General features: G+C 44.3%; 8 protein-coding genes across 12 annotated transcripts; 6 read left to right on the forward strand and 2 right to left on the reverse strand.

The window, feature by feature from the left end:
* Positions 1 to 1353: 1353 nt before the first annotated feature.
* Positions 1354 to 3555, forward strand: RB195_024655 (uncharacterized protein; the record flags this gene model as incomplete). Of its 4 annotated transcripts, XM_064212509.1 has the most annotated exons (3): positions 1354 to 1489; positions 1750 to 2870; positions 2998 to 3555. In XM_064212509.1, 3 exons carry the CDS (start codon positions 1354 to 1356, stop codon positions 3553 to 3555), a joined length of 1815 nt encoding a protein of 604 aa, XP_064068390.1. The 4 variants fall into 4 exon arrangements, with proteins under 4 accessions (XP_064068390.1, XP_064068391.1, XP_064068392.1 ...); XM_064212511.1 differs by lacking the exon at positions 2998 to 3555 and having other exon boundaries at positions 1375 to 1723; positions 1750 to 2915; XM_064212510.1 differs by lacking the exons at positions 1354 to 1489; positions 2998 to 3555 and adding an exon at positions 1714 to 1723 and having other exon boundaries at positions 1750 to 2915.
* Positions 3556 to 3695: 140 nt separating this feature from the next.
* Positions 3696 to 4019, forward strand: RB195_024656 (uncharacterized protein; the record flags this gene model as incomplete). The annotated part of the gene is made up of 1 exon (XM_064212513.1): positions 3696 to 4019. One exon carries the CDS (start codon positions 3696 to 3698, stop codon positions 4017 to 4019), a length of 324 nt encoding a protein of 107 aa, XP_064068394.1.
* Positions 4020 to 6846: 2827 nt separating this feature from the next.
* Positions 6847 to 7143, forward strand: RB195_024657 (uncharacterized protein; the record flags this gene model as incomplete). Its single annotated transcript, XM_064212514.1, has 1 exon — positions 6847 to 7143. One exon carries the CDS (start codon positions 6847 to 6849, stop codon positions 7141 to 7143), a length of 297 nt encoding a protein of 98 aa, XP_064068395.1.
* Positions 7144 to 9619: 2476 nt separating this feature from the next.
* On the forward strand, positions 9620 to 12355 carry RB195_024658 (uncharacterized protein; the record flags this gene model as incomplete). Its single annotated transcript, XM_064212515.1, has 3 exons — positions 9620 to 9719; positions 9846 to 9952; positions 12314 to 12355. The coding sequence occupies 3 exons, from the start codon at positions 9620 to 9622 to the stop codon at positions 12353 to 12355; spliced, it is 249 nt and encodes an 82-aa protein (XP_064068396.1).
* Positions 9854 to 22512, forward strand: RB195_024659 (uncharacterized protein; the record flags this gene model as incomplete). Of its 2 annotated transcripts, XM_064212516.1 has the most annotated exons (5): positions 16706 to 16835; positions 16960 to 17006; positions 17431 to 17595; positions 20633 to 20802; positions 22356 to 22512. In XM_064212516.1, the coding sequence occupies 5 exons, from the start codon at positions 16706 to 16708 to the stop codon at positions 22510 to 22512; spliced, it is 669 nt and encodes a 222-aa protein (XP_064068400.1). The 2 variants fall into 2 exon arrangements, with proteins under 2 accessions (XP_064068397.1, XP_064068400.1); XM_064212517.1 differs by lacking the exons at positions 16706 to 16835; positions 16960 to 17006; positions 22356 to 22512 and adding an exon at positions 9854 to 9952 and having other exon boundaries at positions 20633 to 20962.
* Positions 15559 to 16176, reverse strand: RB195_024660 (uncharacterized protein; the record flags this gene model as incomplete). Its single annotated transcript, XM_064212518.1, has 1 exon — positions 15559 to 16176. One exon carries the CDS (start codon positions 16174 to 16176, stop codon positions 15559 to 15561), a length of 618 nt encoding a protein of 205 aa, XP_064068399.1.
* Positions 15559 to 16398, reverse strand: RB195_024661 (uncharacterized protein; the record flags this gene model as incomplete). The annotated part of the gene is made up of 2 exons (XM_064212519.1): positions 15559 to 16214; positions 16281 to 16398. The coding sequence occupies 2 exons, from the start codon at positions 16396 to 16398 to the stop codon at positions 15559 to 15561; spliced, it is 774 nt and encodes a 257-aa protein (XP_064068398.1).
* On the forward strand, positions 21166 to 22512 carry RB195_024662 (uncharacterized protein; the record flags this gene model as incomplete). Its single annotated transcript, XM_064212520.1, has 3 exons — positions 21166 to 21334; positions 22106 to 22248; positions 22324 to 22512. The coding sequence occupies 3 exons, from the start codon at positions 21166 to 21168 to the stop codon at positions 22510 to 22512; spliced, it is 501 nt and encodes a 166-aa protein (XP_064068401.1).
* Positions 22513 to 22593: the final 81 nt, after the last annotated feature.

Here is a 22593-nt window from a genome sequence, read left to right on the forward strand (position 1 = left end):
CTTCCGGGCCGTTTTTTACGGCAATTAGCAAGAAATGGACGGAATCACCCCCCTCTCCGTAGTCTCCCATCCTGTATACGAATACTCCATCTTAAATCTGCACCACCTCAGATTCGTGGGGTGATGCCTTTAAGCAAATGTGGCTAGCAACCGGAACTCATAGCACAAAGCATGGGAGTCCACCTTAGGACCATTTAGTATTCCGGTGCTGTGCACTTAGTATGTATGTATGAGGATAAGCACACGATACCAATCGGCCCTCTTTCTGAACTAAGCAGGTGTGGGTAGCAACCGGAACTCTTCCAAGATCTTTCCACCTATGACGAAATCATCGCGCATAGATGAGGGTCTTCTACACAGGGATATGCTGTTTTTTGGTGTTCTGTGTTAATGTGTTAATGTTTGTTCCGTTGGAGGTATGTCGAGCCAGCGTCTAACATTGTTGCTGTTAATGCTTCTTACTGCTTTGTAGCTTTTTACAAAGCAGTTAGCAGACAATATTTTGGCTGATTGGGGCGGGTGTAGAGCAGTCGGTAACAGGCTCCGCTGTCTGCACGATCGATTGGAGGTTCGAGTCCGCCCTGATGCTAACCAAGCCTTTCATTCCTCCGGTGTCGATAAGTTGGTACTAGACTTGTTTGGTGGATGAAAACACTGACTTGACACATTGGCTAGACCCCGCGCAAGTATAGGCCAGTTACACGTTCGTAAACCTCGAACGATTCTGAATTGAATTGAACCTGGTGACACATCCCAAGTGGATTGATTAACGCCAGACACTTTATCCTTTATTTTGGTTGATTCGGAAAAGTTTCACATCACAAATTTGCAGTTTGTTCCTGCCACTGTTAATTTCACGTTCGTAATAGTTGTCTATCTAGCCTAATATGTCATTCGTTTTGTATCTTTCTATCGAGGATGGAACATGTAATAAAGATTCAAAATTCAACTGACCTAAAGCGATCCCGGCGACTAATTAGGTTGGGATGTAGTTTGGGAGTTTCTCAGCAAAAAGTCAAAACAACCCCACAAATCAGGTGGGTTAGTTGGGCACAAGACATAATTTCGCCTGACGAAGTAACTCCACATCGGCGTCAAAGATGAAGCGTCCTCCACAACGGCTTACCGCCTCATTGTGGCGTGGAGGTGACACTGAGCATCGAACTGCGATGCACAGCGGAGGTTCGTCCTCCGGCAGGGTCTCCCAAGCTGAGAAGGAGTTCGACACATCCGACATTCCGACTTCTCGGAATCGGAAGCCTAGCTAAGAGTAAACCACTGCTAAGATGCACCACCGTCTTGGCAAAATGTCGCAAGGTGGCTCCCTGATCCATATAGGTTGGGCGACGACCTATGGTGAAAGCTAAGCTCACCATGGCATTGCTGCTTAGTTTGGGGAAAAGTCTTTTTGCCACTTCAGCATATACACTGCCTCAGTACCCTGCACACTGGGCCCTTCCATCTCAAACATCGGACGATATGGCGACCGGTGAGAGGCGATCAAATCTCAGGTTGCTCAGGACGTCGTTGATTCTGGACCAAGGCGACACACGCATGACTCGCCATGGAGACTGTCTCAGACTGTGTACTTACAACGCGAGAACAGTGTCCACAGACGCTGACCTGCATGCCCTTCTCGGAGCTGCAGAGCGTATCAAATATCACGTGATTGCTCTGCAGGAGACCAAGTGCAAAAGGAGCGACGTACGACACATGAATGACGGTACACTCGTCATTCGCGAAATGTAGGCGGTGTTGGTTTTGTTGTGCACCCATCTGTCGTCCATCTTGTCGATTCTCACGAGACTCTGTCACCTCGTCTGGCCATTCTTCGCCTCCGCCCTCTGCGCCAAAAACCCATCAGTATCATCAACTGCTACTCACCAACATCAGTAGCTGATGAACCCGAATTGGACGCGTTTTACGAGGAGCTGGAGGAAGTAATCCGCAACGAGAAGTCTATCTACAAATTCGTTGTCGACAACTTCAACGCAAGACTAAGAGAGGCAACAAAAGAGAAATACAGGAATGGAAGATTTGGACTAGGCGACCGGAATGAAAATGACAATCGTCTTGACGGGCTGTTGTCCGCCGCTCGCCTCTTTCATGGGAACTCTCTTTTCATGAAAAAAGATCATCGTCGGTGGACATGGGAGTCGCCCAATGGCGTGACTCGTGCGGAGATCGACCACATACTCACCAACCGGGGGTGGTGTCTACTTGACGTCTCAGTACTACCATCCTTTTGTAGTGGTTCTGATCACCGTCTCTTTCGTGCGAAAATGCGACTTAGCCACACGATGGAAAAGAACATCTGCTATCGGCAACGAAGGAGAAAAGAAGTCTACGACGATTGCGTACTCGAGGACTCCTTGTCCCAAGGTGACTGGTACATCGAGGAGAACCCAAACGTGGACTACGAGATGCTGCTCAGAGGATTACGAGCTAGTGCTGAACGTGCCTTAAAGCCAAGCACGACAAACTTGGATCGAATTTCGAAGACCACCAAGGAATTGTTGGAGAGAAGAAGGACTTTGAGGCTTGATCCGAATGCATCGCATATTGAGCGGTTAGTAGCAAACACTAGCTGCAGAAAAGCGTTGCAGGAGGATCTTTTCAAATACAGGCGGAAGAAGATTCTTGAAGCAGCACAAAGAAGAACGGCTCTAAAGAAGAGCTGCAGGGATCTCCGCGAATATAATATTCCGCTAGCAGCCTTGCTGAGCGAAGACGGGACTTGCACGTCTTCTCGTCGAGAGATGGAAATCATTACGGAGAGGTTCTACTTGAACCTTTTCCGTTCATCAACTCCTGTGTCAAGCCTGATCATCCCCACAGGTGAAGCTCCACCACGGATTCTCCCTTCGGAAGTACGAGTCGCTATCAAGAGCATGAAACACAAACCCCAGACCTGATTTTATATCAGCAGACTTTCTTCGGGCTGGTGGCCATCCGCATCATGTAATCTTAGCAGCGCACATGATATTCTACCTTCAGAAAGAAAGGATCCCAGACAAGTGGAAGACCTCGCGAACCGTTGTTATCCATAAGAAAGGTGACCGAGAGGATCTTCGGAACTACCGTCCGATATGCTTGTTGAGCGTGTTATACGAAGTGTTCACCAAGATCATCCTCACGCGCATATCTAGGACGCTGGATGAAGCCCAGCCTCAAGAACAAGCTGGATTCCGCCAAGGGTTCAGCTGCTTGGACCACATCCAGACCGTGTCGAGTGTCATAGAGGTTTGCCGGGAATACCGCCTGCCTCTTGTTCTAACCTTCGTCGTCTATCAGAAAGCCTTTGACAGCGTAGAAACGAATGCAATACTGTCAGCGCTTGTCGATGAAAGTGTGGACGCGTCGTATGTGAGGACATTAGCCAATTGCTACGATCGATGCACGACTAGGATACAGCTTTTCCACCGCCCTCTCACCATACCCATTGGAAAGAAGGTACGACAAGGCGATACTATATCGCCGAAGCTGTTCACTACTGCATTGCAATGGATAATGAAATCGCTATCCTGGGAAGAAAGGGGCATATGTGTTGATTGAAGATTTCTCTCGAACCTTCGTTCCGCGGACGACATTGTTCTCTTTTCGAGCAGTACCAATGAAGCAGAAACGATGCTCAACGAATTGAACGAAGCAGGAAGAGAATAGGACTGCGAATAAACAGAAAGAAGACACAGTTCATGAAGAACGCCTACTGTGAGGACGGAGGAGTACAACTTGAAGGCTCCCAAATCGTGGAAACTCCGTCATACGTATACCTCGGGCGTTCTATGAACATGGAAAACGACTTGAAGGAAGGACTAAATAGAAGAATGAGAGCAGCATGGGCAGCATTCGAGGCCGTCAGGGAAGCTACGGACCAACTGACGGACCAAGATCTTCGTGCCCATCTGTTCGACTCGACAGTTCTTCCAGCGCTCTGGTACGCAGCGGAGAAGTGGGCAGACACCGCTGCCACGTCTAGGAAGCTACTTGCTTACTTACTTACGAAGAATCGACGATAGATGGACTAAAAGAACGCTAGAGTGGATCCCAAGAGATGCTAAACGCCCTTGAGGGAGACCGCCAACGAGATGGGGTGACGTGTTCGCTACACGGATGGACCAGCTGAGAGCTCAGCTAGATACGGCTCAAGGACCTCGTCAACGTCACTCACGAAACTTGAAAACATCTTGGATGACAATGGCGAGGGAACGAAACGAGTGGAAGAGATGCTAGGGCCCACATGTCCAGTGAAGACGGGCCGTCTAAGTATCTAAGTAAGATGACTCATTATAAGGGTACCTCTTGACCGTTCCCTATTATATACATATCTTATGTATATTAGGAGCGGATGTAGCACAGTCGGTAAGATGCCCGTACGTCCAGTGAAGACGGGCCATCTAAGTAAGTAAGTAAGATATATCCGCAAATTAATTAATATACAGTGGCTCGATAAGAAAGATATAGATTTCTTTCCGCTCGAATTTTTGGTTGGGTGGACGGGTTTGGACGGAATTTGAAACATATAACACAATTAATATCAGAAATAGCATGCTCTCTTCTTTTTCCAGCGTTTGTCCCGTTTAATGGAGGCGATTGCTTCTCTGGCTAGGTGAAGCCATTTCGGCCACTCATGTACTTGACGCCAGAGTGCATGTCAACTGGTTTGGTGTCAGTGTGATCGTATAAAGTCAGTGTTCGTCTAGGTCTATGCAGATCTTACGGAGAATGTAGTTCTCAGCGCTGAGAACGTGACCATCGGTGATGAATTTCACAAGTCTTGAACATGGGAGCCACGCCTAGTCCTTGTCAGAACTCGTGGCAGATAAGATCAAGGCGAGTGATATCTGTTGTTTACCGTAGGATCTTCATTTCCGTGATATCGAGACGAGATTTCACTTTTCGGATCGCTGGTCACGGTGCGCTACAAGTCGAATGACGGTTCTGCATACCTTCGACTTGAGGCAGTCGGGAAACCTCTTGTCATAGAAGCGACCGGTGGCCCTTGCCACATCAGCCAAGCAGTACGAATGCATACACGAATGGTAACCTCACCTACAAAGCTGCTGGCAGCCGGATGCGGTCATCCAACCTTGGTATCTGAAAGCCATGTTCTTGGTAGGACAATGTCTTCAACCTTGATGGTGCCAGTCTCGTTTACGTCAGTTGCCATGTACTCTGTATTTTTCATGTTACGACACTGCTCAAATCTTGTCAGCTTGTAACGCCACAGTTGAGTTCGCTGCTCCGATTCCTCGCACTGAAACGCCAGCATGATCTCATCGGTGTAAAGTAGCGTCCATGGTCCTGCCTGCGCTTGACTTGTCAGTATGTTGGATTTGGACCCGTCTGATTAGCTTCTGAACAAAAAGATGTCGTAAAGTGTACCGGATTACTTCATGAGAAACACAATTCAATCCTTTCCCGATGCCGAAGAATAATAGATGCAGCGGTTTTTGCTTCTCACTCGGTAACTATTAGAGGGTGATTAAAGGCCTAGGGTTTTGTCACCCTAATTGAACAGACCGAAACGGTGGTTCAGTTGAATATGTTTATTATACAGTAGGCAGAGAATGTGAGAGAAGTAATGAGTGGGCAGAGCGTTGTCTGCTACACTCTTGGACGGTACAAGTCGTTATGTCACGAAAATAACCATAACAGCGAACGGTACTTTATACCACGCCCCTTATCTATCATCGGGGTCGATGATAGTAACCGTGTAGGGTGGATAGCTTTGCTAATGCTGCAGTTAAACAAAACCGCACTGATTAGCTTGAAGGTGGACAGTGCCTCAAATTCTGCGGTCGACGATGCATTCAGAGATCTTCATGAGGTGAGACAGCAGTGGAATCGACGTGTAATTTGAACACATGGGGCACTCAGTGGCGCCTTTATTTCTCGCGCTCTAACTTACTTTCTTCTCTTCCTTTAACATTAGCTTACATGTCACAGTTCCTCTAAGACTAATGCTTAGAAGCGCGAAAGTTCGACCTTACTTGAATCTTGGCATAGACATTGCATTTTGGCGACTGTGAAATTGAAGCAAGAGCCAAGATTGCTTACAAAATTTATTACAACTAACGTTTCCCGCAAGTCATTGTATAGGCCAGTTACACGTTCGTAAACCTCAAAGGATTCTGAATTAAAGTGAACGTGATGGTGCATCCCAACCGGATTGATTAACGCGGGACACACACTTTATTATTCGTTCTAATGCCTAGTCTAGACTACAAGGCAAATTCAATAGGTTATTGCATCGGAAACGGGACCAAAAACAGTCTTTAAGAGTTGCAGCAAACCCTAGTAGTGTTAGCCCAAACCATTTTTCAAAAGATGAAAAAATACTGTCTCGTGTTTCTGTTATAGACAGTTCATCTCTTTCTAACTACGAGGTGTCAGTTTTGCGACTGGGCCCAGCGTTGCACGAAAGATAATGAGCAGCATGTAATACGTACGTGACCGTTTGCGATATAGAGCGAAGATCGGAGAGCAAGGAACGGGAATAGTGGGAATAGGAAGTACCATAAGTTCCAATCTTTCTTCGGTGCCAGGTTGAAAAAGCAGTGAATTGGCAGTCCGACATGAATTCCCACTTTCGCTTATAGAGAATGTAATCTCGTACTTGAGGAGTTAGGAAGTTAGTTGAGGAATTATACAGGAGCGCTCGATAAGTTACATGCCTCTCGCATTAACTTACGAGAATTGGAATGGAATATCGGCACTTGGTTGTCATAGAACATCAAAATTGGGGTAATAAAACCGAGAAAGCATAGGCAATCATCAGCCTTTAGAAGCACAAAGGAGCGAATCCAATTCAATGCGAATTTCCCTTTGGTGCAATTCCCCGCAATGATATTCAAACCACAGGATCCCCATCTTCGAGTGGATGCCAAGTTTCCTCTGTTCACTGCATCAGTTTTCCCGATTCTTAAACGTTTTTCGAGGAAACATCCTATTTCTAATCTCACGCCTATTCAACGTTCTGGTCTACGTGAGATGCGCGAACTCTCAACACGTGGCGAGATAAAGGTCACAATCAGCGATAAGGAAGGAGACTTTGTGGTCATATCACGTAAACTAGACATGGCCATCACTCAAAAACACTTGGATGACGCTACATTCTACCACTCCTCGTCACATGAATAGTTCATAAAACAAAGTCGCCATCTCAATAGAGCTTGGGTCAAGGCCGGAAAGGCTGCGGGGTTACATAAAACAATGATCACAAGGCTGAAATACGAACTTCTCAGTTGCCAAGCTCTATACTAACTGGTAAAAACACATAAGTTTCCTCCTTCTGCTTTCCTCAGAAAATATTAAATTAAATAAACTAGGGGCGTTCAAAGTAGGTCCTATCATAAGCAATGTAGGCGAGCTTACTTAATAGAATGTCGTGACTTCTAAACGTCACACTTGTCCCTTTGCTCGGAGAACGGTAAAGAGAGTCCCGGCGGATTCCCCGAGAATGTCCCCGAGACATTCCGTATCCAGTGGATATACCGGCGGATACGCGAACATATCTCGACGGTCACGCTCCAGTCGTTCATGGAGACGCAGACAACCTTCTCTTCCGGCCATAGAGACGCAAAGAACTACACAGTTATAAGGAAATATGTAATGAAGAATGCTGTGAGTTGTCGAAATTACCGAGTAAATTAAAGGACAATGTAGGTAAAGGTACATATTTTGTATGGTGTTCTAATAAGAGAACGGGAGCAAGTTTTGTCTAGATATTACCTCCAGGAAGTCTAGAAATCTTATCGAATGAACACTTTTTCTTCCTGTAAGTTCCAAGAGGTCAGAGATACAAAAGGTCCCTCTGTCCGCTAACAAATTAGGGTTACAGGATAACGTCAATCTTCATTCCCATTACTTTTGAAAGCTAGTGTTCCCTGTTTCTATCAAAAATCTTCATAGTTTAAAGCTACTAGATAAATTCTTCTCTGATATTTCACTTGAGGATTTCTCCTGGTACGATTACACGTTCACCTCACATCATCAATTTCCAGTGGATGTGTCTGATTCTCCAAAGAAAAATCTAGTAGCTCTTGAATTGAATCCTAGCCGGTGATACAGCGTATGATTAACGGTAGGTAAGCAGAGTCAGCCATTGAGGTGCCAGCGAAGGTGAGTCTCTTTAGGATACGCGTTATCTCTAATGGCTCTGACGAACCATGACCGTGACATGCTCGAAATTCCGCCGGGATCCTCTTTACACGCACTCCCGTTTCTCATCCAACACCAATTTGAGCAACTTCGAAGAGCGCGCTTGGGGAAAGAATGTATCACTGAATCCTTCGATGTCACTTCTCTTTATACCAATGTCTCAAACAGCGCTGCAATTCAAGCGGTGTTCGAGCTACTCGTAGAACACTGAGACATTCTAAACCTGTACGAGTTTTCCATAAGCCAGATTGTGACGCTCCTGGATGAATGCTTAAAGTGCTCTGTCTTTCGCTGGTCGCGAAACTACTTCAGACAGGTGAAGGGTTTGGGTGACGTGAAGTCGTCAAGGGTGACGTCTAATGTCTAGGAGCGGTTCGATGCGGTTATCCTAGCGCAGCGGTTCCCAACTTCTAATGGTTACATTGCTAATGCTCGCACTAACTGTTGAGGCCAAGTCTTACTGCGCAGCGAGATTATGCTACAGTGGTTGACTCGAAAAAGATCAATTTATGCTTACCTTTCACAACTGACAACCTGAGTAAGGCGATAAGGGCCAATCTGGTTGGTTGTGGTCTCGATGACCAAGTGAGAGTTGTGGAAGTACCTCATACAAATCTCAAGAAGCAGTTAGTGCGAAACAGAATGTACGATCGCATTTGCCTGACTGCTTCGACTGGTTTAATTATTTGCTTCGAGAAGTAAGGGAGTACGTGAGCTTGCAGAAGGACTTCTCGTTGCGGATCGCCCCCTCCAGTTCTTCATAAAACGCGTCCAATTCGGATTCTTCGGCCGCTGATGTTACTGGGCAGCAGCTTATGATATTGATGGGTCTTTGACGCAGAGGGCGGAAGCGAAGAATGGCCAGACGAGGTGACAGGATCTCATAAGAATCAACAAGATGAACAACAGATGTGTGCACAACAAAAGCAAACATCTACATTTCGCGAAGAAACTTTCTCTCCGCGAATGACGAGCGCACTGTCATTCAACTCTTGGTCTCCAGAGAGAGAGCAATAACGTGGAATTTGATACGCTTTGCAGCTCCGGGAAGGAGCATGAAGGTCAGCGTTTGTGGACATTGTTCTCGCGTTGTAAGTGCACATTCTGTGGTCTCCATGGCTAGTCGTCCACGTGTCGCCTTGGTCCAGTCGAAGACATCCTCAGCAAACTGATATTTGGTTGCCTCTCATCGGTCGTCATACCATCCGACGTCTGAGAGGGCAGGGCATAGTGTGCAGGGTACTGAGGCAGTGAGGATGCTGGAGTAGCACATAGACACTGCCCCATACTAAGCAGCCGTGCCATGCTTAGCTTCCACCACAGCTCGTCGCCCAATCTATATGGATCAGGGAACCACCATGTGACATTTTGCCAAGACGGTAGGGAATCTTGGCAGTGATTTGCTCTTAGCTAAGCTTCCGTTTCCGAGAAGTCGGAGATGTCGAACTCAGAATGAATGACGTTGGTGGAGGACGTATTTCTTCCGTGCATCATAGTTTGCCGCTCAGAGCCGCCTCCATGCTACTATAAGGCGGTGAACCGTTGTGGAGGTATAGGTATGTTCGCAAAATCATTTTAAATGTGGGTAGTTTTGACCTCTCTCAAGACTACATGTGGTCCTTCGTTTGTCATTTATTAGTGGATCAAAAATAAATCCTGATAACAGATAACTGTTATTGTAGATTCCACCATGGCTATGAATTTATGTTCAGTGAATTCACTTAATACTTCGAAAGTCTATAAGCTGGTTTTGACCGGTGGTCCATGTGGAGGGAAGACTACTGGGCAGGTATGTTACAATCGATTTCTACTTATACTCAGTACGTTTTCCATACTGTATTTTGCAATCGTGTTTATTGGTCATATTTATAATTTGAAATTGTTGAATCAAATACTTAATTCTCATTTTACATGAAGAAATTGTGAAAATGATCATTAATTTGTTTTTTAAAAGATGAGATTAATGAGAGTGTGAAGGTAATCGATTGGCATGTGAGCAAACATGGTTTTGTTGTAAACATTTTGTTACTGTGCCACTTCTTTGTATTACATTTAGCGTTCCAGCTCCGTTTTAAGCTGGCCATCTGAGAACGCCAACGATACAAAATAACAACTAGATCGCAGAAGTTCATTAATTATTGCAAGAAGAACTTATTGCTTCAACACAAAATATCGCTACATATAGTCGGGTTAAAACGGCATGAATCAAGAATGTAATTGCGGTGCATTTGTGTGTGCGCTCGAAACGGCGTGATGGAGACAGCAGAGGAAACGGTCGGGAGGTACCCGTATGATGTACCGCCGCATACTGAGGAGACTAATGAGCACTGATGCACCGCGCGACTCCTGACAGTGTCATAACCGCTACAGTAACCTACCTGGTCGTCGTTCTTGTGCCACATCTCACCGATGTCCGCGCCCACATCGCCTTCCTCGCACGCGTCTCCTGCTCATACGGCATTCTTTCATCCCTCCTGCAGCTCGTATGATGCGCTTTTTGAAACGAACAAGAAAGGAAATTGCTTGACAGTTTTTTTTAAGTATAAAGAATAAGGATAAGGTGTCTGGCGTTAATCAATCCGGTTGGGATGCGACCCCACGTTCACTCCAATTCAGAATCGTTTGAGGTTTACGAACTGGCCTAACTGGCCTATACAATGACTTGCGGTGGCCAGCCGATGCGTCAAGTCAATGCTTTTATCCTCCCAGACAAGTCTGGTACCAATATATGGACTCCAAAGGGATGAAAGGCTTGGTGAGCACTAGGGCGGATTTGCACCTCCTATCGATCGTGCAGGAAGTGGAACCTCTAACCGCTACACTACACCGCCCATTTTTTTGAAACTATAGAATAAATGGAGCTGGTCGGGGTCTAGGTGATCCAAGGCGCTGGTGGTGGCTGCCTAAGTGGTAGGGCGTCAGGTGTAATTACGCGGACGCGCGCACTGAAGGCAGGTCAGCAGCGGTCGACCGTTTTCACGGGTACCCCTTGTCCCGCACCCAGGCAGCAGTTGAAACTGAGTTGGGACCGTCGGAAAATGCAACGATGGGTGGTCTTAGCAAGGGTTTCACCACGCTTCTTGCCGCTACGCTCCACCGAAGCGCCTCGAGAGAAGCCGCGTACGCAATTGCGTATGTGCTTCATGTCGTTTTTAACTCTACTATACTAAGTTGTTCGTTTTGCCATCTGATGCAAGCTCTTACAACTTCGTAAAGGGTGGACGCACTCGACGAGACAAAGTAAGGCTGTCCATGGATAGGCATTGGATTTCTGAAGGTTTAATTAGCGGAACGAAAACGGATTTTCTGCATGTATCTTCTTGGGTTAGTAATAGGCGTATTAGGGGAACATATATGGGAAGATTTTTTGTGTCCTCATCCCCATCGTCTATTCAGCTGAGGACAAACTAAGAGGGGATAATCCATAAAACCGTGCTTCGCGACCAGAAATCGACACCATCTCCACTACTTCATTGTACCGTTCCTGTCTTGTATTTTTGGACTTTTGTTTAGTGTCGAGTGTTGAATAGTTAATACTGTTGCGAAATATGCTGTTGAGCGCAAAACTCAACAAAAGCAACAACTACCCGTGTTTAATGGGTTTTCCTTTCTTTTTTAGATTGTTTTTTTTTCTCCAGTGATTCTATATTATACTTTTACTGCCTATGAGCACTAGCGGGCAACTTGGATGGCCTTTTGGTCATGTTATGAGAGACTTTCTGTGGTGCGCTTCGCTTGCCTGCGGTGGCCAATGGAAGCTTAAAGAATGGCAGTGATTTGTAAACTTCTCTCGCAGAATTGAACCTCTTTTTGTCCTCTGCTGGAAACGGTTCCTCTCGCTCTTTTCTAGAAATATCATCATTATCAAAACTTCTTCCTCTCTATTTCATACTGAAGCTGACAGTACTACATTTGAAGAAGATTTTTACATCTGTATTCCTGCGAAACCACTACAATGTCGAAGCTATTCTCGTTTTCTTTCGCAAAAATTGTCATAAAATGTTCTATCATGAAATGAGTGAACGGTATCATCACAGTAATAGGACACAATAGGACAGTCAAAGTAATGATAATAATGATTTTCTCTACCTCATTAATGTACGCATTCATCAAATAATTTGCAGTCTTTTTAATAAAGATGTTATTTTAGTTTGAAAAATATTCACAATACGCTCCACAAAAGTGCAGATAAAGAGGCTCCTGTAGATTTTCGAGCACCACAATATTCCTCCTCAAAGATAATGGGGATGAAGGTAATCGATATCCTGTAAGTTGCATGGTTTTTTTTTGTAGCCTGTAAAAGTGGAAGATATAGGATTCACGAATAATTTTGGTTTTGAAACATATCAACAGCCAAGATAGCATCTACGAAGGTTGTCTATTTCGCAGTTTCGCTTCTTCCCGGGCATATCTACTGGATATATAATCTCTCAGAGGCCTTTGCGAAAACGTCTGCGGGAGCCGCTTTGTCATTCCCCAACGTCCTCATGTAAGGAACCTAGGCCTCTCCTTGACTAATCATCGCTAGCAACAACATTCGCTTCGATAGTACTGGATGTGTTCTCATACTCGACAAAAGTTAGGACGAGAGGTCACCTAGTATTAATATTATCTAGTATTATTTATTAATCTACGGAAGCATCTTCGCTGTTCCCAGAAAATTTAGAATACCGAGGAGAAAAAAGAGTGGAAGGAATGAATTGGATGAATATCATTGGAAGCAAGAGAAATACCCAGGAAGAGCTTCTCTTGAAGAAGGCAGCCCAAGATAGAAGGTAGAAGTTACTTAAATAAATGATTTGAGCAACGACTAGCAACTAAACGACTTAACTGCATACATTGTTACTCAGTAACTGTCATAAATTTGGGATCGAAGCCTCCCTCCGAGGAGATGATGTTGATAGGGGAAGGTCGGTATCAACTATTGGTGTTGAATCTGCGAAAGGTAGATGCAGCTGGTGAATGGACCGCACCAGAAGAAAATGTGATTAAATCCAGGTCTAAGACTATGACAGCAGACCTCGTATAGGTAAGCGATCTTGCTGTGGATGAACTTTCCGCAGCGTGATCTTAGTACGTATTTCAGAAGATGTAGAGAATTAGAAGGAAATTTCCCAAAGAGTTTGTTCCAGATGAAGAGACTTGTTGTTCAAGAAGTCCAGAAAGTGGTGCAAAACAAAAAGTTTGAAGTGCTTGGCAATAAATTTGGAGAACAGCATCTTTCAGCTGTTGCACGATTGACGGTTCGAAATCACAATTCAAATCAAAAGTTAACAAAAGCACTGACTTGAAACATTAGTTGACTCTCACATTTCATTGTAGACCGCGTAAGCGTTCATTTTTTGCTTCCTCTACGTTTCTGCAGTTATAGATATACTAAGCTTGCACTAATTCACATTAGATGCTGGTATTTAAAAGAAATTTACGGAATTTTCGTAGAACGCGCTTCACAGGGAGAACAGTAGAGAAATTCACAAACCATTCTCAGAGAAACTCAAGAAGAAAAAGGTATCTAGAATTAAGAAAAGTACCAGTAAAACTGAAGCAATCAAAAATAACCAAGCAAAAATTATTACGAACTGTACCGAGAAGGCTGCTAAATAAAACGAATGAATGGATGAACATGGATGAAGAAAAACTACACATATACTTTAACATTCCCAGTTCCCAAGCATTTGAAACTATGGATAGAAATTCATATGTAATGCATTGAGAAAAACAGAAGATGTGAAATACAAACGCAAATTAATGTGATTCTGCACTCCACTAGGTTCGGGGATAACCAATCTTCAAAATGTGTTTTTTTTTTCAAGTAAGAATTCAAATTTCATCGGAATGTCGAATAATCCGCGCTTTCTTCGGTGACAACAGTGAAAACTGAAAAACAACAGCAAACATCGAAAACCCAGTTGGAAACATAAATATAAGTTTAACACCATGTGGAACATCCATTGGTCTCCATGATAGCCATGATCTCCATGATATGTCCCTCATCATGAGTTTGATATTGTGAGAAGTAGGCTTTGTGTTGTGATAGAGTGAGCTGTCTTAGACATACCGTTAGCTCCTGTTTCGATGATAGGAGCAAAACATCGATTGTTATGCATGATGGGGATCAGCGATGAAATGGGTGATGGGCTCGAACGCACTTGCACGCGACCTTCTTGCCTGCTTTAGTGGATCATGGTTAAGTGCTGATCCAGGATGATTCGAGATTCTAGTGTCCCACTATTCACCTATGAAACCTTTAGGCGTGGCCACATCAAGATAACGAGGATCGGAAACATTCCAACTACTACGCCAGTGACTAAGGTGGAGACCCGTTGTTGTAATGGTGTCAAAATCCGGATCTAATCCCAGTTACGCAGTAATGTAATAAAGATGTGGAAGAGAAGATCACTCAAAGCTAAGAACGAGATTCGACAGTATTACTACCAGAAAAAAAAGGATCTACATCACAGAGCAGAGTAGAATTAAGTCCAAGTTGATTGGACTTGATGGTTGATAATTGTCGTCCATAGTGGATCCCAAGCAATGCAGTGCCAGATAACCAGTTCTCCCTTCATACCATGCAAAATTAGACATATCCATCTTCATTAGTTTTCTTAAAATCTAGGCTGAGGAATCCTTTCTCAGATTCTGCCACATATTTTTGGAACGGCGTTCGTTTAGTCCTGCAAAGCAAAAACTTGCTGGAATTATGATTTTTGCTGGACGAGGAAATATGCATGACTTCGAACGACGTCTAATAACTCAGTTGGAAATTAAGATGAAGAAAGATAAAGTCATTGGCGTATCAATCCACTTGAGATGCGCCAGCACGTTCTGCTGCAATTCGTAATCGTTGAGGTTCTGGAACGCGTGTTTACCCATACAATATCTTGCGAGGACCAGCCAGTAATCAAGTTGTGTTTGTATCTTCCAGACACGTCTAGCTTTTACAGAAAAAAATGGTCCTGAAAGTAAGGATTGTGATCATAATGGTTTGTGCTAATACTTGCACTAATCGATAGTCCAATTTAAGCAACAGCCAAGATTGTTGAGAAACCTTATTACGGCTGATGTTTCGGCGTCACTTTCGTGAGAGCTTGGAAAGTCAGATCAATTGTGATATATCCTCTCAAATGCCTCATCCAGACCAAGTCATCATTCCCTAAGATGCTACATCCAAATCGAAACCAGAAGAGTCCAAATCCTTCGCTTACCTAGGTAGCCGTGTTGCCGTGATATTAGCGGACCTCCGCGTGATAAAATCGCTCAACTAATACTAAGTACTATGCGACCCGCGTATGACTCCGCAGATCAAAACCCGCAAAGGTCTTGACACAGAGCCAGCTCGTTGGTCACGGCCATGCACTCTTCCTTTCTATTCATTTTTGGACTTTTAGCGTTTATTCAAAACGCCTCCAAACTTCTGCGGGTCAAAATTTCGGGTTTGTACGATAGGATCGTGGCAGATATGCAGAAACGAGCATTTTCACGACATTTTCTGCGATGGGTTCCGAGATGCGTTGCTGCGTTTGAATGCTTCATCCCATCTAGATGTTGTTTAATACAAACACAAAGAGGTCGCCCTGTTTCGCCAATATATTGCTCGCCGCATGTTTTGCACGAAATCAAATAAACTACGCCAGAGACCATGCAGTCGCCTGCCTTACCAAATGGACATATTGCACAGTTTTGAATCAGGCAAATGCGATCGTACATTCTATTTCGCACTAACTGCTTCTTGAGAATTGTGGGAGGTATTTCCACAACTCTCACTTGGTCATCGAGACCACACCTAACCAGACTGGTCGTTATCGCCTTACTCAGGTAGTCGGTTATGAAAGGTAAGCAGAAACTGATCTTTCTGGAGTCATCCATCTTGGCATAATCTCGCTGCGCAATAAGACCTGGTCTACGAGGTGAATCAACAATGTAACCATTAGAGGTTGCGATCCGCTGCGCTAGGTTAACCGCATCGATCCGCTCCTGGACATAAGATGTCACCCTTACAGCTGTCCTAAACATGTTCCGAATGACTGATTTCTTTGTTTTCCAACGGTGAGCTGAAAGACAGTGAACTAATATGCTTTTACTGCTAGGTTTTCGAAACCATCGTGTCTTCCACTCACCGTTGGACCACGGCATTTCCACGTTAAGGAAGGACAGCCAGTTTTCTTCGTGTTTTTCCATTGTGAGCTGTATGATGTAAAAGGACTGCTGGTTTAGAAGCTCGAAACAAGTGTCCATCTCGTCTTGAGTGGGACATATAATGCAACAGTCATCAATGTAATGACAGTAGAGGAGAAGTTTTCGTTCCAGGATGAGTTATTTTATTTTGGGCATCGCATACATACATCGCATATATCGCACACATACATCTCATACATACATACATCGCATACATACATGCACACACACTTTAAATTTTCAAATACAAAAAAAAATAAGATTTCGCACCAACTTGTACTAGCTAAATGACTCAGTTCTCACTAAATACGGTATTCGCCATTCCTGGAAACTTTACTTTTCTTTATCGTATTTACCTGTGCGTAGAATGGCTCCGTATAATACAGCAGAATTATCTGTATGCCATGGAGAAGTCGGTACAGAGGTGAACGAAAGCGCACATGCTTCAGCTACGGAACGTATTGCATGGGTTGATTTCCGTGCACGGGACGGTCAATGTTAGTATGTGGTTTCGCCGGCAACAACAGTGGTGTACTTATCATTTTGCATTGTTATGCTCTGCAAGCTTAATGTCTAAACTCCCATTAAAGGCAGTGTTTGTGAAAATTTCTGTTTGTTTAGGCTTTCCCACCAGTTGGTGGTGGAAGGGGAGTTTGTTTCATGGACGCGTAAGTCGTTCACTCAGAAATGTCTTTGTAAACGTACGTAGCGACAATTACTCGCCGAATATTTTTCTGCCTGTCTTCGTGTACAAATGTCTAATACGGTACTATAACGTGGCATAACATTTTCGTACCAAAAGGACGTACCAAAAGGATTTTGCAGTGACGTTCTAGTATGCGAGTACCTTCTTTTTTTGTCGGCACTTTAATGGCACTCTACCTTTGCACTTCTCAATCTCAAATTTTTGAAGCGGTTTTTCCGTAAGGGATCTATGCTCCACTCCGACCAAGTGCGATATTCGTTTTTTTAAAAGCAATCTTTTTTTGGTAGCGTTGAATTTGGTACATTTCATACCATCATTGTCGGCAAATTGATTCTAATATCTGAATTCTTATAATTCGAATATTCTTTTAATGGCTCCTATTTAAGGATCGTCTTGCTACTTTCTTTGAAAATATCGGTTGGAAGGTCTTCACCGTACCTGAAACTGCAACCATTCTACTGGGAGGACGTGTGAAGTTCGAGGAATTAAATTGCGACCAAGCTTATCTTTTTCAGAAGGACTTGTTGAAGACTATGCTGCAAATCGAAGATGTGAGTGTTCCCTTTAAAGAATTTCAAAAAGTGTTCCGATCTAGGGATATTTCGTAACGTAGTTTCTGGGCATAGTAGGTTTTGTCTCCTTATCACATTTAGGTTTGGACATCATTTCCTAACTTACTATGCATTGTTATCACAGTTCTTTCGAAATAATTTCCGAGCGAACTGCGTGGTCTTTTCTTCTGCTGTTTTCCTTCAAATGAACGATATTCTGCGTTGTTTTTTTTTTCCTTTCTGGTGCACGCAATTCCCATTCCTTATCAAACTTTTCGTCCCCAAAGTTGTCCCTTCACGACATGGCTGCGCTGCTCGACACGAAAGTCTGAGACACGGAACACGAGAATGACTTAAGGCCGTTATTGCACGCAAGGTCACTGTGGATCGAGAAATCCTGATAATCAAGTTTTCGATGATAATGATAATCGAGCAAGGCTACTGGTTTGTGTTCGAAATCATACATCGTCAGAAATCCGAGCTTTCGCACCCTTCCTGGTTGCGCGACTACGGTAGTGCGATTGAAAAAATCCGCTGACATCTTTTATTAGAGCATGAAGGAAAACAATTACCGGCAAATTTTTGTAGGTAGGTGGCGTAATTCTCTCCAAATCTAGTTGGGAAAGACAAAAATAGAGGGAAAAATTTACTACTTTTCTTGAGTAGGTCCCAAAAAACTGAGGAACATAGAAACACCAAATTTTGTAAAAAAAAAATTGTTTCTACAAACTTATAAAATAGTACTGCGTGACATTTACGGTGAGCACCGTTCTTCAGCAACTCGTGCAGCCTATTTTGCGCTAATTTTACTTCTATTACCAATTGTAGATAATAATAATGACATCAAGTTTCTTTTCTTGAGTGACAATATGAAAAGTAATCATTGTTCGATGAGAAATGTGTTCATTCAACTTTTTTGCGCTGATTGCGGAAAGCCTCACTTCTGTCAGATATTCACACTGATCCTTCCAAGAAAAGCGGCAGTAAATCGCGCTGCGTCACTCACTAACACCAAACATTCGTGGGTGTGCACCAGGAGGTACCCAGAGGGGCTGTCAGAACATATCCCTAGAGGATGCGTGCGTCGATGATTGCGCCGCGCTGCGGTCGGTAACGACAATAGACCTCTTTACTGCCCATGCAGGATGCCCCGGCCATCTACTTTCTGCAGCTGAGCCTAGGTAGATTGACTAAATGTAACTAAGAACTCCGGAATGCGATGATGACCGTTGCAATCCGGTAGATGGTGGAATGAGCATGGAGTGGTGTGTAAAACTCAAGACATAGCATACTTCTTATCGGATCCAAAACTTGAGAAGCTTAGAGCTTGGTTCTATTTGTTCTTGCAATCCTATTCGTAATCGCCTTATTTTTCTAATAGTATGTATTATTCTCGCACCCTTCTAAGCATGGTTTGTTTCAATTTATTTGTTTTAGTTTGTGTTAAATTATTTTATTGGTGTTCGACTGACTGTTGATGCTATCAGTCGTCCTGGCAAATGCGAAAACTGTCTTGCAGGTACACAATCCCTGCAAGTATATCTTGTGGATAAGACCCAGCATAACCGTCAGTCAACGATTGCTTCTAGCCATATTGATTTCTTAAGCAGCATACCACGAATCTGGGGTGCTACGGATTTCGGGAGAAATATCCATATACAGGGTCGTAGATTATGGAGATCGGGGTGGTTCCGCTCATCTCTCCCTGAATCACTGCAGTCACTGCAAGCAGCCGGCCCCTGAATGCTGTTTTGTACGATGCCTTCTTTTGCGACGCGCCATCCTAGCACGGGTAACGTTCCTTTCTGCCTCTCGGGGCAATCCGAACTGATTTTCGACGAATCGCAGGGCGGAGGCGGCGCAAGGGGAGGAGCGTTGCAGTAGATGGTGTCGTACAAAACAGCATTCTGGAGGCGGCTGTTTCCAGTGAGATAAGCGGAACCACCCCCATCTCCATAATCCACGACCCCGTACATGGATACTCTACCTGAAATCCCACCACCTCAGATTCGTGGTATGCTGCCTTTAAACACGGAAAAATATGAAGTGGTACATACATAAATATATATGTATATATCGCCAACTAACAAGGGTACAAAATGAAGCCAAATTCTTACTCGTACAAAAAGATAGATATCGTAACTATTAGAGTATATGTTATAAATATAGCTGTAATGTAGTCTTATCCGTAAGAAAGTAACGATATTCACTCGCCGAATTCATGTAGAGAAGCTTTGAAATATGTCATTCAGTTTGATCTCCAAATGCGCCTGCGGTCTATACTCACCTTCATGAGCTTTATTTGCCTCCTCGAACTATGAAGGCAGTAGGGCGAGCATCTCACATTATGTAGTTATATTTTAAACTCTAAACACCCACTTGAAACACGACGAGACTTTAAACAAAATCAACAGAGATCACAGCTAACATCGCATTCCTTTTTTTTTTCATTTCGGGTTCCTCTTTTTGGAGCTCATCTTTTACCATTTCATTTCCTTATAAGCTCGTTTTGTCAGCGTATCCAAGTAGAGGTATCTTACAGGCCTTCTGTGTAAGGGGTGGGCGGAGCCTAAGGATGGACATTGCCCCTGAACAGGCGTAGCGGCGATTGCTGCTGCAGGCACACACTTCTGCTGCACCCAATTTGCTTGAGTATCTCCTGAGCGTTCTATTTCTTTCTTTCTATACTCTTATTTCGTTCTATTTATAGTTCTATTTCTCTTCTGTCATCTGATTCCCAAGGAATTCACTGGACGAGAATTTGGCTGAGAGAAACGAGGGATGGTTGCCTATTTCTTTTGCCTAAAAATACTCGGGCAATGCGATGGAGTCTATTGGAAGAGTAAAGAAGATGAAAATGTTGTAAAAAAGAGATCACTAGCGGAGGTACTTTGGCAGGGTCTTCCAAGCTGAGAAAGAGTTCTACACCTCTTAGTTTTTTTTTTCTAGTTTTTTGGAATAGGAAGATTAGCTAAGAGTAAACCACCGCCAAGGTTCAACCGTACCGTCAATATGTGTGGCTCTCTCATCCATTTAGGTTGGGCGACGACTTGTGGTGAAAGCTAAGCTCGCCATGACAGGGTTGCTTAGTATGGGGAAATGTCTATCTGCTACTCCAGCAGCACTGCCTCAGTACCATGTACACTGTGTCCTGTCGTCTCAGACGTCGGATGGTATGACGACCGATGAGAGGCGACCAAATATGAGGTTGCTGAGGACGTCTTCGACTCTGGACCAAGGCAACAAGTGGACGACTAGCCATGGAGACTTCCTCAGACTGTGCACTTACGACGCGAGAACAATGTCCATAAACGCGGACCTGCATGCTCCATCTCGGAGTTGCAAAGCGTATCAAATTCCGCGTTGATCAAAAGGATCACAGGAGATCGAGAGTTGGGCGTGCTCGTCATTCGCAGAGAGAAAGTTCTTTCGCAAAATGTAGGTGTTTGCTTTTGTTGTGCACCCATCTGTTGTCTATCTTGTTGATTCTCACGAGATTCTATCACCTCGTATGGTTATTCTTCGCTACCGCTCCCTGCGCCAAAAACCCTTCACCAACATCAGCAGCTGATGTCTGAATTGGACGCGTTTTACGAGGAGCTGGAGGAAGTAATCCGCAACGAGAAGTCTATCTACAAATTCGTTGTCGACAACTTCAACGCAAAACTAAGGGAGGCAACAAAAGAGGAATACAGGAATGGAAGATTTGGACTAGGCGACCGGAATGAAAATGACAATCGTCTTGACGGGCTGTTGTCCGCCTTTTTCATGGAAAATTTCTTTTCATGTAGAAAGATCATTGGTGGACATAGGAATCACACAATGGTACGATTCGTGCGGAGATTGTCCACATACTCATAAGACAGATGTGTTACCTACTTGACGTCTCGGTAGCACCATGCTTCCGTAATGGTTCTGATCACCATCTCCTTCGTGCAAAAATACTACTTAGCCACACGATGGAAATGATCACCTGCTATCGGCAACGAGGAAAGATGTCGTGTACGAGGATTGTGTATTCGAGGACTCCTTGTCCCAAGGTGACCGACACATCGAGGAGGGCCCAGACATGGGCTACAAGCTGCTGCTCAGAGGACTGCGAGCCTGTGCTGAATGTGTCTTTAAGCTGCGCAAACAAAGGACAGACTTGAGTCGGATTTCAAAGCTGGATTGACCAGTTTGAGGGCTCAGCTTGATTCATCTGACGTCATGCTGCGGGATCTCATTGTCCTCTGACCCAGCATCCTATTTGAGGTCGTGCTATCCTTCTCACCTCACCTCACCTGACGTCGGCGCATCTAAGTCATACTGTGAGTCTCATCTCACTTCTTTCTGGCGCCAACACGCTTAACTGACGCCATAGGTTAGAATATAAGTATGATATGAAAATAGGATTATTTCGCCCATTTACGGTCGTAGAAGAATTTTTTTCTCGCGAACTTTCACGTTTTCTGCATTCGTCCGTGGGCTTCTTCAATACATTGACAAAAGCGCATCTTGGTTATCTTAGAGGCTCATATCGACACAGCGAAACATTTGGAAGCAATGCCATACCGTGAATTCGGTGATGCTTCCCTCACTCCAAACCATGTTGATGTTCCGAGCTGTCTCCGCTGCAGACCTGCCCAACTTAAATTCGTGGAGAAAAATTTGGTGCAAATCTTGCATGGACAAATACTACTGACTGTTCTAAGTCTTGGTACTGACCAAATACTGATTCTCGTTCAGAATCACTTCAGTTCTAATACTTACTTACTTAGACGGCCCGTCTTCACTGGACATGTGGGCCCTAGCATCTCTTCCACTCGTTTCGTTCCCTCGCCATTGTCATCCAAGATGTTTTCAAGTTTCGTGAGTGACGTTGACGAGGTCCTTGAGCCGTATCTAGCTGAGCTCTCAGCTGGTCCATCCGTGTAGCGAACACGTCACCCCATCTCGTTGGCGGTCTCCCTCAAGGGCGTTTAGCATCTCTTGGGATCCACTCTAGCGTTCTTTTAG

This window comes from Necator americanus, chromosome X (assembly GCF_031761385.1).
Source record: "Necator americanus strain Aroian chromosome X, whole genome shotgun sequence".
In the NCBI taxonomy this organism is placed as follows: Eukaryota; Metazoa; Nematoda; class Chromadorea; order Rhabditida; family Ancylostomatidae; genus Necator; species Necator americanus.